This window comes from Coregonus clupeaformis, chromosome 27 (assembly GCF_020615455.1).
Source record: "Coregonus clupeaformis isolate EN_2021a chromosome 27, ASM2061545v1, whole genome shotgun sequence".
NCBI lineage: Eukaryota > Metazoa > Chordata > Actinopteri > Salmoniformes > Salmonidae > Coregonus > Coregonus clupeaformis.
The window spans coordinates 3,371,473-3,385,014 of NC_059218.1; the positions used below are offsets into that span (position 1 = coordinate 3,371,473).

Here is a 13,542-nt window from a genome sequence, read left to right on the forward strand (position 1 = left end):
ACCATGTGGAACAAACAAATTATCTGTCAGCATTTATAAAATGGCAGGCTACCAAAACGTCCTGTTTCCATCACAGCTGTAGTTAATTTTTTTTAACGTATGACTTTATTCATACAAAAAGGTTGGATGGAAACCTGGTTTATGTTATGAACCAACCATCACATTTTGTCCCATGAGTTAATGGACAGAGCATTTCGTGAATTTCGAGTTCCTCATACTGAGAAAGACAGAATGTGTGAACAGAACAAAATTGGATAGTGCTTTTTAGTTAATTGGATCACCGTTTAATTATACTGTGGCAATTAAAACGGTCAGTGCTATTCGGATTTCTTGGGACGTCCCTAACCCTAATCTTAAACCCTACCCTTAGGCTAACCCTAACCTTAACCATTTTACATTTAAACTTCAATGGGGGGTAGGGACGTCCAAAGGATCCCGGATAGCACAGATCCAATTAAAACGTTCCTCTCGTCCGCATCATGCGACTCAAACGTAGCCGAAGATTAGTTTGTGGTACATGTAGTTGATAATGAGGCAGAGCGGTGTTGTTGAGGCTTACATGTTTTGCTCTTACGGAACTACAAGTCCCACGGTTCAATCTACGATGGTAGCGTGATCAGCGCGTGGAAACCATGGCGATACCCAGGACTATCTGACAGGCTATAAGAAAAATAGCCCTCGAGAAACGGGTGAACGCCGCATATTAACGACACTAGACTTGGACACTGTGAGAATTAAAGATGGGGTCCCGTATCAAGTAAGAGTCATTTATTTGTTGCCTTTCCTTGCTTCCCAAATGCAAATAGGCTACATTGTTCGCAAGACTAGAGGGCGAGATAGGCAGTGCAAGGCCCGGACTTGTTGCGACAGACAGAATGACTTGTTTACCTTACCACCGCGTATTTATTGCAAAATAGTAATATTTACTAATCAATGAGAGTATGTCACACACTACTGTATGCAGAGAACACAGGTATGGATATACACACGTGACGTCTCTGTTATTTCAATAGCCTACGTCCTGCTGTCTAGCCCACGACTATGGATGGAAGAGCATGTAAACATTGGAGACAGACATGGTTGGTCTTGATTAGGTACCCAGTTTCACATCAGGCCAAACATTCTGTGGATGGAATGAGTGTAATGTATCGGAAAGTGTTATAAACATGCGTATTGATACAATGTTGCAAGTCTAGCCTTCCCGCACAATTATGACAACGTTGCCAGCTACTATTGCTACATTGTATCGCTTGTTATGTATCACTGAATTATACAACGGGTGGGTCTAATCCTGAATGCTGATTGGTTAAAACCGCATTCCATCCGGTGTCTATTCCACAAGTTACCACCAGCTAAATTTATGACATTAAAATGCCTATTTACTCTGTTCCATCTAACAGCGCAATCCACTGTCTCATCAGCGCATACAAGCAATTTATAATCTAGATTTCCACTATAAAAAAGCATCTAGACATTATCTCACATTTCTTTTAGACTAACATTTAGTTTTCAACAGCAGAGATTTGTATAAACATTGCTGTCATCTCTCCGACATTTGCAACATTGTTTCAATATTCAAATTCGATCTCCAGCTGTCCCATAGTAATGAATGTGTCTGGAGGAGACAGACAGACAGGCAGCATTTCTCAGTCAGTCGACATATTTTTTTTTCTTTTTGGTTTTCTGTTAAAAGGTTAAGAAAAAATCAGAAAATTCCATGTCAATTTACAATGCAGAATAATGGTCTTATTAAGTATGTATGACCGCTAGGGCCGGCAATGAAGTTATATGTACCGCAACCCTTCCTTACTTCCAAAGTTGTGGCAAAATGGCTTAAGGACAACAAAGTCAAGGTATTGGAGTGGCCATCACAAAGCCCTGACCTCAATCCTATAGAACATTTGTGGGCAGAACTGAAAAAGCGTGTGCGAGCACAGAGGCCTACAAACCTGACTCAGTTACACCAGCTCTGTCAGGAGGAGTGGGCCAAAATTCACCTAACTTATTGTGGGAAGCTTGTGGAAGGCTACCCGAAACGTTTGACCCAAGTTAAACAATTTGAAGGCAATGCTACCAAATACTAATTGAGTGTGTGTAAACTTCTGACCCACTGGGAATGTGATGAAAGAAATAAAAGCTGAAATAAATCATTCTCTCTACTATTATTCTGACATTTCTCATTCTTAAAATAAAGTGGTGATCCTAACTGACCTAAGACAGGGAATTCTTACTAGGATTAAATGTCAGGAATTGTGAAAAACTGAGTTTAAATGTATTTGGGTAAGGTGTATGTAAACTTCCGACTTCAACTGTTGATAGCGACAATTGGTAACTGTTCAGACAATTAACAAAAAGTGACAGTAGAATTCTGCTCCAGCATAAAATATTCTGTATATACACGGTCGTGACTATAACCGAATAACATTTTCTTGGGAGATAATACGGTCGGCATTTGATAGTGAGATATTCAATCTCTCCCTTTGCCAGTCTGCTGTACCCACATGCTTTAAGATGGCCACCATTGTTCCTGTACCCAAGAAAGCAAAGGTAACTGAACTAAATGGCTATCGCCCTGTAGCACTCACCTCTGTCATCATGAAGTGCTTTGAGAGACTAGTCAAGGATCATATCACCTCTACCTTACTTGTCACCCTCGACCCACTTCAATTTGCTTACCGCCCCAATAGATCCACAGACGATGCAATCGCCATCACACTGCCCTATCCCATCTGGACAAGAGGAATACCTATGTAAGAATGCTGTTCATTGACTATAGCTCAGCATTCAACACCATAGTACCCTCCAAGCTCATCATTAAGCTCGAGGCCCTGGGTCTGAACCCCGCCCTGTGCAACTGGATCCTGGACTTCCTGACGGGCTGCCCCCAGGTGGTGAAGTTAGGAAACAACATCTCAACTTTGCTGATCCTCAACACTGGGGCCCCACAAGGGTGCGTGCTCAGCCCCCTCCTATACTCCCTGTTCACCCATGACTGCGTGGCCAAGCACGCCTCCAACTCAATCATCAAGTTTGCAGATGACACAACAGTAGTAGGCTTGATTACCAACAATGTCGAGACCGCCTACAGGGAGGAGGTGAGGGCTCTGGGAGTGTGGTGCCAGGAAAATAACCTCTCACTCAACATCAACAAAACAAAGAGATGATCGTGGACTTCAGGAAACAGCAGAGGGTGCACCCCCCTATCCACATCGACGGGACCGCAGTGGAGAAGGTGGAAAGCTTCAAGTTCCTTGGCGTACACATCACCGACAAATTGAAAATGTCCACCCACGCAGACAGTGTGGTGAAGAAGGCGCAACAGAGCCTCTTCAACCTCAGGAGGCTGAAGAAATTCGTCTTAGCACCTAAAACCCTTATAATTGTGCATCCTGTCGGGCTGTATCACCGCCTGGTATGGCAACTGCACCGCCCACAACCGCAGGGCTCTCCAGAGGTTGGTGCGGTCTGCCGAACGCATTACTGGGGGCAAACTACCCGCCCTCCAAGACACATACAACACCCAATGTCACAGGAAGGCCAAAAACATCATCAAGGACATCAACCACCTGAGCCACTGCCTGTTCACCCCGCTATCATCCCGAAGGCGAGGTCAGTACAGGTGCATCAAAGCTGGGACCGAGAGAATGAAAAACAGCTTCTATCTCAAGGCCATCAGACTGTTAAATAGCCATCACTAGCACATTAGAGGCTGCTGCTGGCCACTTTAAGAAATGGAACACTAGTCACTTTAATAATGTTTACATATCTAGTCCATGCCGCTCTGTCATTGCTTGTCCATATGTATATATTCTTAAATCCCATTCCTTACTAGTTTTGTGTGTATTGTGTATATGTTGTGAAATTGTTAGATATTACTGCACTGTCGGAGCTAGAAGCACAAGCATTTCGCTACACCCGCTATAACATCTGCTAAACACGTGTATGTGACAAATAAAATGTGATTTGATCTTTTCCCTAACAACAAACACTGCGGATTGATTTGCTGCTGTTGTTTTTTATGCCGTTTTTTATGGTATGGTAGCTAGATGTTTTATTTCTGCTAAATGTCTTGGTAAGTCACAGTATTTAACTCACTTTCAAGTACTTTTTTAGGAGAGATTGGTCTGTGCTGCCTGCGCGCAGCACCTCAAGATTATTTGATTGACAGTTCCAGTCGCCTAGTGATGGACGTTAGTCCTGCTTCAGAAGCCTCATTCCTTTATGGACAAGTAAAATACCCGTTCATATCTCCAGAGAACGTTTTGTGTCAGCATTTAAAAATCTGTAGTGTAGCCTACCAACAACTACCCTAACAGACAGATAAACAGACATGCCGTAGCCGAGGCACTTTCAAGTGGCCACATTCCATTATGTCTGAAAAGGGTAATCGATAAAGGCTAACCGGTAGCCTATTGTAATTTCATATTATGAGGCAAAAACGAAGAGTAGGCTACCCGGTGCTTGCAAGACTGGCCCGAAGATACAGTATATGTAATGGGGAATTGATAGACACTATACAAACGAGTCACACAATGCTGTTATGAAACAATGAATGTGCACAAATTGGCGTGAGAGAGTTATGCATTGTGCGTCTTAGCCACACTCCCCTTCTTCTTGGACTGTGCCATCCCTGCGGCCTCCACAATGGATTAGTCTCGGCCTCCGCAATGGATTAGTTCACTGAGATGGGTGCGAATAAGACAGGTGTCTCATGTGCCATAAAAACAAATATATATATATATATATATATATATATATATATATAGTATTTGCTACTGCGCGACAAAAAAGTAATGTTGGTCGACCATTAGCCTATCGACCAAACAATCAACCAGTCGACTAATTGGGGTCAGCCCTAGTATAATTACATTAAATAAAGGTATAGCCTACAATCCACTGATGCAGACCTTTTGGAACATCTACAATTAAAAAAGTCTAATAAATCCATGTAATATAGCCTACACCATTTTAGACAGGTTTAAAGAAACGTGATATGAAGAAAATATAGTCTATTTCAGAAGAACAGAATAGCATGTACATATTACTTCAACTATTACTTCATATTACTTAAACTACATCAACTAGCCGGTGCCCCCGCACATTGACTCTGCACCGGTACCCCCCTGTATATATAGCCTCCCTACTGTTATTTTATTTTACTTCTGCTCTTTTTTTCTCAACACTTTTTTGTTGTTTTATTTTACTTTTTTATTAAAAATAAATGCACTGTTGGTTAAGGGCTGTAAGTAAGCATTTCACTGTAATGTCTGCACCTGTTGTATTCGGCGCATGTGGCCAATAGAATTTGATTTGATTTGATACTCTGATTTGTTCTTATGTTAGGTCCTGATCTGGCTATGCCATATGGCTGTGGGCTACACTTGTTCATTTAGCAGACAAGATTTGCTTAGAATTCCGTGGCATTATTTTATAGTATGAAGAATACAATTGAACAACCCTCAATAAAATAGAAAGCGCATGTGGCTATTTTGTGTTGAGCAGTTAACAAAGAAACAGGTACTCCTATATGCTTAATTTTGAGTTATTTATGTAACTTTAGTTGTGATACAAACGTTGGGCTATATGTTTAGACTTTTAATACATTCTAAGGCTGCATGATGTGGCATGAGCTCTGCTTTGTTTTTTGTGCAGGCTGTACACACTTCATCAGTCTCTCATTCACAATTTGACAAGCACTTGATAATGCCTCGAATTTCCCGGTAGCATTCCCTTTCTGTGGCCGTAATGCCCCCTAAAACAATCCATGCCTTTTGCGGCCAGTGGCCATTGTGCCCTTGGGCTGAATATAATAATTATAATTCCCTTCTCCCTGTGTGCTGCGTGCTCCAAAGCACCTCTCACTCACATGGCTCTCCGTCACGTGATCGGGTCTTTCTCACAGGCTACAAGTGAAGACAGACACATTGCACGTCCTTATCCAATTCTGAGGCGCATATTGAAGATATTGGAAGAACTGTCCACATTTACTTTTCGTCAGCCAACAAGATGAGTAGGCCTAACGAACAGCAAAAGCACTAGCCTATGTCAATCTACTATCCACCATTGTACAAAAATGGACCTATTCTCTTCGATAAATAAATATTCCAAACGTAGCCTGGGACAGTTGTGGGATGCGATAGATCCCAAATAAATACAACCGATAGCATCAAAAAAACGTTTTTATGCAATGAGGCTGACGCAACAGATCAGAACGTTTAGCTTAAAATGTTGATAAACTATTAGGCTATTTCTTCACATTATAAGCGCAGCAATGCTCACATGGCAGTAGGCTATAAGTGTGAATGTTCCATTAGTGGAAAAACACCATTATCAAAAGTGACCGCAAATGCGATTATGCATGTAATGATTTTATTCTAAAGGTTCATTTCTATGGTGAATATTATCTTCACCAAACTTGAAACACACGCACTGCGTATGTATGCCAGTTAGGCTCTACACCCGTTGTAAAGCATATTAATGTGCTTAATTTTAAGAAGTTATTTGGCACATTTAGTTGTGATACAAACCTTATCAAAACATATAGGCCTATGGGCTACGCTACATGAGGTGTGCGACTATGATTTGAAAATGTCGCCCAAAAAAAGGCATGCATTGGTTCTTGCCTTATGGTGGGCATCATTCACAAGTGATAGGCTAATATTGTTACCAGACTTTTCTTGATTTAATCTTCTCTTTACATATGCTAAATAATATACAGTACCAGTCAAAAGTTTGGACACACCTACTCATTCTAGGGTTTTTCTTTATTTTTACTATTTTCTACATTGTATAATAATAGTGAAGACATCAACACTATGACATAACACATATGGAATCATGTAATCAAAATATATTTTCTATTTGAGATTCTTCAAAGTAGCCACCCTTTGCCTTGATGACAGCTTTGCACACTCTTGGCATTCTCTCAACCAGCTTCATGAGGTAGTCACGTGGAATGCATTTCAATTAACAGGTGTGCCTTGACAAAAGTTAATTTGTGGAATTTCTTTATTTCTTAATGCGTTTGAGCCAGTCAGTTGTGTTGTGACAAGGTAGGGTTGGTATACAGAAGATAGCCCTATTTGGTAAAATACCAGGTCCATATTATGGCAAGACCAGCTCAAATAAGCAAAGAGAAATGACAGTCCATCATTACTTTAAGACATGAAGGTCAGTCAATCCAGAACATTTCCAGAACTTTCAAAGTTTCTTCAAGTGCAGTCGCAAAAACCATCAAGCGCTATGATGAAACTGGCTCTCATGAGGACCGCCATAGTAAAGGAAGATCCAGAGTTACCTCTGCTGCAGAGGATAAGCAGCACAAATAAGTCCTTCACAGAGTTCAAGTAACAGACACATCTCACAAATCAACTGTTCAGAGGACACTGCGTGAATCAGGCCTTCATGGTCGAATTGCTGCAAAGAAACCACTACTAAAGGACACCAATACAAAGAAGAGACTTGCTTGGGCCAAGAAACACGAGCAATGGACATTAGACTGGTGGAAATCTGTCCTTTGGTCTGATGAGTCCAAATTTGAGATTTTTGGTTCCAACCGCCGTGTCTTTGTGAGACGCAAAGTAGGTGAACGGATGATCTCCACGTGTGGTTCCCACCTTGAAGCATGGAGGAGGAGGTATGATGGTGTGGGGGTGCTTTGCTGGTGACACTGTCTGTGAATTATTTAGAATTCAAGGCACACTTAACCAGCATGGCTACCACAGCATTCTCCAGCAAAACGCCATCCCATCTGGTTTGGGCTTAGTGGGAATATCATTTGTTTTTCAACAGGACAATGACCCAACACACCTCGAGGCTGTGTAAGCGCTATTTTACCAAGAAGGAGAGTGATGGAGTGCTGCATCAGATGACCTGACCTCCACAATCCCTCGACCTCAACCCAATTGAGATGGTTTGGGATGAGTCGGACGGCAGAGTGAAGGAAAAGCAGCCAACAAGTGCTCATCATATGTGGGAACTCCTTCAAGACTGTTGAAAAGCTGTCATAAAGGCAAAGTGTGGCTATTTGATTAATCTCAAATATGAAATATATTTTGATTTGTTTAACACTTTTTTGGTTACTACATGATTCCATATGTGTTATTTCATAGTTTTGATGTCTTCACTATTGTTCTACAATGTAGAAAATAGTAAAAAATAAAGAAAAACCCTTGAATGACTAGGTGTGTCCAAACTTTTGACTGGTATTGTATGTGTGAAATTTGTTTTGATTTAGAATGGACCATTATCATGCACCTGTTTCAAAAAATAAATAAATAAATAAATAAATAATAATCTATACACTTAAATAGCGAATGGAGGACTATTTTCCCATGGTTCATTTTCAAGCCAGCCAGGTAGGCTATATTCCTGTTGTAAATCGAAGCAATGTGCTTAATAAAAATTTTTTAGAAATAAATATAGTAGGCCTAGCCTATAGAAAGTGAGGCCATCACTCTTTTTTCTCACGCAATTGCATAGCCTATAGAAATGTTGTGCAACATGAGCTCATAGGCTCTCATGAAGTGTTTGATTAGACTTTCGATAACATTTGCATTCATGTCAGAGTGATTAGAGGGACAATGGAGTGCTGAGTACCAGGCAGTTAGCAAGTTTGGTAGGCTACTAATGACCATCAGCAGCATCAGAGCTTGTAGAAGCCTAATTACTGTGACTAAACAGTCACATGGAATTTGACTGCCTCCATGATTCATGACCACTGGTGTGGTGGTAATTCTTCCTACAAATGTGGCTCTATCTCTTGAACTGTTTAAGCTACAAAATATTATCACTGAAAGATGAGACTCAGGAACATGTATGTGTTTCCCTCTACAATGCCCACAAACCGCACAGGACTCATTAGAACAGAGTGATGTTCTTTTCTACACAGGAGATCATACAAAATGACTGCCTGGGGATCTTCTTAACTTCCCAATACCTTTCTGATGCATTTCAGTCATAACATGTCAGACAGATTTGTAATTGACTGTCATAGCCCAATTTTTTTTAAAAAATCAAAATGGGGTCGTGGGCCAAAAGTTTGGGAACCCTTGGACTAGGGCGTCTCTTCTCTATCAGTTAAAGCAGCAGACTCAAACTAACATTGAAAAACAACTTCATCCTATCCCAGGTATTCCTTAAAGAGGTGGGGTTTCAAATGTCTCCGGAAGGTGGTGAGTGACTCCGCTGTCCTGGCGTCGTGAGGGAGCTTGTTCCACCATTGGGGTGCCAGAGCAGCGAACAGTTTTGACTGGGCTGAGCGGGAACTATGCTTCCGCAGAGGAAGGGGAGCCAGCAGGCCAGAGGTGGATGAACGCAATGCCCTCGGTTGGGTGTAGGGACTGATCAGAGCCTGAAGGTACGGAGGTGCCGTTCCCCTCACTGCTCCATAGGCAAGCACCATGGTCTTGTAACGGATGCGAGCTTCAACTGGAAGCCAGTGGAGTGTGCGGAGGAGGGGGTGACGTGAGAGAACTTGGGAAGGTTGAACACCAGACGGGCTGCGGCATTCTGGATGAGTTGTAGGGGTTTAATGGCACAGGCAGGGAGCCCAGCCAACAGCGAGTTGCAGTAATCCAGACGGGAGATGACAAGTGCCTGGATTAGGACCTGTGCCGCTTCCTGTGTAAGGCAGGGTCGTACTCTCCGAATGTTGTAGAGCATGAACCTGCAGGATCGGGTCACCGCCTTGATGTTAGCGGAGAACGACAGGGTGTTGTCCAGGGTCACGCCAAGGCTCTTCGCACTCTGGGAGGAGGACACAACGGAGTTGTCAACCGTGATGGCGAGATCATGGAACGGGCAGTCCTTCCCCGGGAGGAAGAGCAGCTCCGTCTTGCCAGGGTTCAGCTTGAGGTGGTGATCCGTCATCCATACTGATATGTCGGCCAGACATGCAGAGATGCGATTCGCCACCTGGTTATCAGAAGGGGGAAAGGAAAAGATTAGTTGTGTATCGTCAGCGTAGCAATGATAGGAGAGGCCATGTGAGGATATGACAGAGCCAAGTGACTTGGTGTATAGGGAGAAAAGGAGAGGGCCTAGAACTGAGCCCTGGGGGACACCAGTGGTGAGAGCACGTGGTGCGGAGACAGCTTCTCGCCACGCCACTTGGTAGGAGCGACCGGTCAGGTAGGACGCAATCCAGGAGTGAGCCGCGCCGGAGATGCCCAGCTCGGAGAGGGTGGAGAGGAGGATCTGATGGTTCACAGTATCAAAGGCAGCAGACAGGTCTAGAAGGACAAGAGCAGAGGAGAGAGAGTTAGCTTTAGCAGTGCGGAGAGCCTCCGTGACACAGAGAAGAGCAGTCTCAGTTGAATGACCAGTCCTGAAACCTGACTGGTTTGGATCAAGAAGGTCATTCTGAGAGAGATAGCAAGAGAGTTGGCTAAAGACGGCACGCTCAATAGTTTTGTAGAGAAAAGAAAGAAGGGATACTGGTCTGTAGTTGTTGACATCAGTGGGATCGAGTGTTGGTTTTTTGAGAAGGGGTGCAACTCTCGCTCTCTTGAAGACGGAAGGGACATAGCCAGCGGTCAAGGATGAGTTGATCAGCGAGGTGAGGTAGGGGAGAAGGTCACCGGAGATGGTCTGGAGAAGAGAGGAGGGGATGGGGTCAAGCGGGCAGGTTGTTGGGCGGCCTGCAGTCACTAGTCGCAAGATTTTATCTGGAGAGAGAGGGAGAAAGAAGTCAAAGCATAGGGTAGGGCAGTGTGAGCAGGACCAGCAGTGTCATTAGACTTAACAAACGAGGATCGGATGTCGTCAACCTTCTTTTCAAAGTGGTTGACGAAGTCATCCACAGAGAGAGGGAGGAGGGTGGGGGGAGGATTCAGCAGTGAGGAGAATGTGGCAAAGAGCTTCCTAGGGTTAGAGGCAGATGCTTGGAATTTAGAGTGGTAGAAAGTGGCCTTAGCAGCAGAAACAGATGAAGAAAATGTAGAGAGGAGGGAGTGAAAAGATGCCAGGTCGGCAGGGAGTTTAGTTTTCTTCCATTTCCGCTCAGCTGCCCGGAGCTCTGTTCTGTGAGCTCGCAATGAGTCATCAAGCCACGGAGCTGGAGGGGAGGACCGAGCCGGCCGGGAGGATAGGGGACACAGGGAGTCAAAGGATGCAGAAAGGGGAGGAGAGGAGGATTGAGGAGGCAGAATCAGGAGATTGGAGGGAGAAGGATTGAGCAGAGGGAAGAGATGATAGGATGGAAGAGGAGAGAGTAGTGGGAGAGAGAGAGCGAAGGTTGCGACGGCGCGTTACCATCTGTGTAGGGGCAGAGTGAGTAGTGTTGGAGGAGAGCGAGAGAGAAAAGGATACAAAGTAGTGGTCGGAGACATGGAGGGGAGTTGCAGTGAGATTAGTAGAAGAGCAACATCTAGTAAAGATGAAGTCAAGCGTATTGCCTGCCTTGTGAGTAGGGAGGGACGGTGAGAGGGTGAGGTCAAAAGAGGAGAGGAGTGGAAAGAAGGAGGCAGAGAGAAATGAGTCAAATGTAGACGTAGGGAGGTTGAAATCCCCCAAAACTGTGAAGGGTGAGCCATCCTCAGGAAAGGAACTAATCAAGGCGTCAAGCTCATTGATGAACTCTCCAAGGGAACCTGGAGGGCGATAGATGACAAGGATATTAAGCTTAAATGGGCTAGTGACTGTGACAGCGTGGAATTCAAATGAGGACATAGACAGATGGGTTAGGGGAAAAATTGAGAATGACCACTTGGGAGAGATGAGGATTCCTGTGCCACCACCCCTCTGACCAGATGCTCTCGGGGTATGCGAGAACACATGGTCAGACGAGGAGAGAGCAGTAGGAGTAGCAGTGTTTTCAGTGGTAATCCATGTTTCCGTCAGCGCCAGGAAGTCGAGGGACTGGAGGGTAGCATAGGCTGGGATGAAGTCAGCCTTGTTGGCGGCAGAACGGCAGTTCCAGAGGCTGCCTGAGACCTGGAACTCCAGGTGTGTGGTGCGTGCAGGGACCACCAGGTTAGAGAGGCAGCAGCCACGCGGTGTGAGGCGTTTGTGTAGCCTGTGCGGAGAGGAGAGAACAGGGATAGGCAGAGGCATAGTTGACAGGCTGCAGCAGATGGCTACAATAATGCAGAGGAGATCGGAATGAAATGAACTAAACATCTGGGAAAGGAGAGAGCAGGCCTCCCTCACCAAAAAAAAATATAACTCTCCCAACTTCCACCTCAGAAACTATAATTGTTTCACTGAACCACCCGAATAAAACTCTCCCAACTTCCACTTTAGAAATTAGAATTGTTGTAAACTACAGCAGACTGTTATCAGTAGCTGTAATTAAGTACAGCAGCTACCAACCACCTAACGTTAATGCCTCGGATAATGAGGTTAGAAAAACAGCTGAATGGTGGCAGCTAGCTGGCTCAATCACAGGTACTCTTAAGCATGAAATAACATTGGAAACAACTAACCACAGTTGCTAAAAGTTACCAGTAGCTACCCGCTAGCTAGCTAGCTAGCTTTGTTGGTCCAAGTAGTGGGTAAGCTAGCCTCGTGCTTCGCCGGGGTCCGCCGAATACAATACTTACCTACAATAATTACCTACAATAACCTACAATAACTACCTGAGTAAGCTACCTATAATACCTAACTACAATACCTACCTACAATCTAAATACATGGTTTAAGCTTTACTCAACACCATATAAGAAGCCAAGCTTACCTTTCATAACGCAGCAATGATTAAACGTTGGGTAGCTAGCACAAATATATTGTATTTAGCTACTACAGTACAGCCAGCTGGTAGTGTTGGCTAGCTAGCAATGGCTGCTGTGTTGACTTTGTTTGAAAAACGGCGTCGCTGCGAACGAATGTAGCTGGCTAAAAGGATACATCTACCAGGAAGAAGTATTTAAAGGTATCAGAAATACATCAAAACATAATGTTGACGTAAAGAATCCTGCCAACTGATATCAACACTTGTATTTTGTTTACCTAGTAACAGATAGACCTACCAATGAGTTAGTGTTTTAACTGATATCAGTTTTTGTTTATTGATTATTAAGTGATTATAACTCGTAATTCCATTACCAAATTGGTAACGGAATTACTCAAAAATCAGTAACGGAATTAATGCAACTGAATTGGCTACAATGGGAAATCATAATAGTCAGAAACCACAGTTGGGTCACCTGTTACTGTGATCCCTTCCACTAGCATACTGTTATGTTCGGCTGAGAACTGTTTTCTTTGTCTTTCTGTCGTCTGGTGGTCAAACAAAGACTGTTAAAGCAATCTGAGTCAAGACAGCCCCTCTCTCTCTCTCTCTGCCTTTCTCTCTCACTCTCCAGTTAATGTCACCCCTCTCCCAGCTCTTACTGACACCTACCCATGAGCCCCCTCTCTTTCCATTTACTTTAACCAGCATCCTCACCGACTGACACTTTCCATGGACGTTGAAAGTACTTTAAATTTGGTCAGTCCACCCTGGCCTTGATCTTAATGTCCACAGACAGACCGGACTGGACCAAATCTGAACCAATCTTTCACAAGTTTGGATAGCACAGTGAGTAGAGCAATGTAGAGTAC

The 13,542-nt window shown here is 43.8% G+C and overlaps 1 protein-coding gene across 2 annotated transcripts in view; it reads left to right on the forward strand.

Moving 5' to 3' along the window:
- Positions 1 to 616: 616 nt before the first annotated feature.
- The window catches only part of LOC121541407 (DENN domain-containing protein 1A-like), a 242,331-nt gene continuing 229,405 nt past the window's right edge, over positions 617 to 13,542 (forward strand). For both annotated transcript variants that reach the window (XM_041850396.2, XM_045208002.1), the window contains exon 1: positions 617 to 757. In XM_041850396.2, the coding sequence (XP_041706330.2) occupies positions 741 to 757 (17 nt within the window). In that variant the 5' untranslated portion in view covers positions 617 to 740. The remainder of the gene's footprint in view (positions 758 to 13,542) is intronic.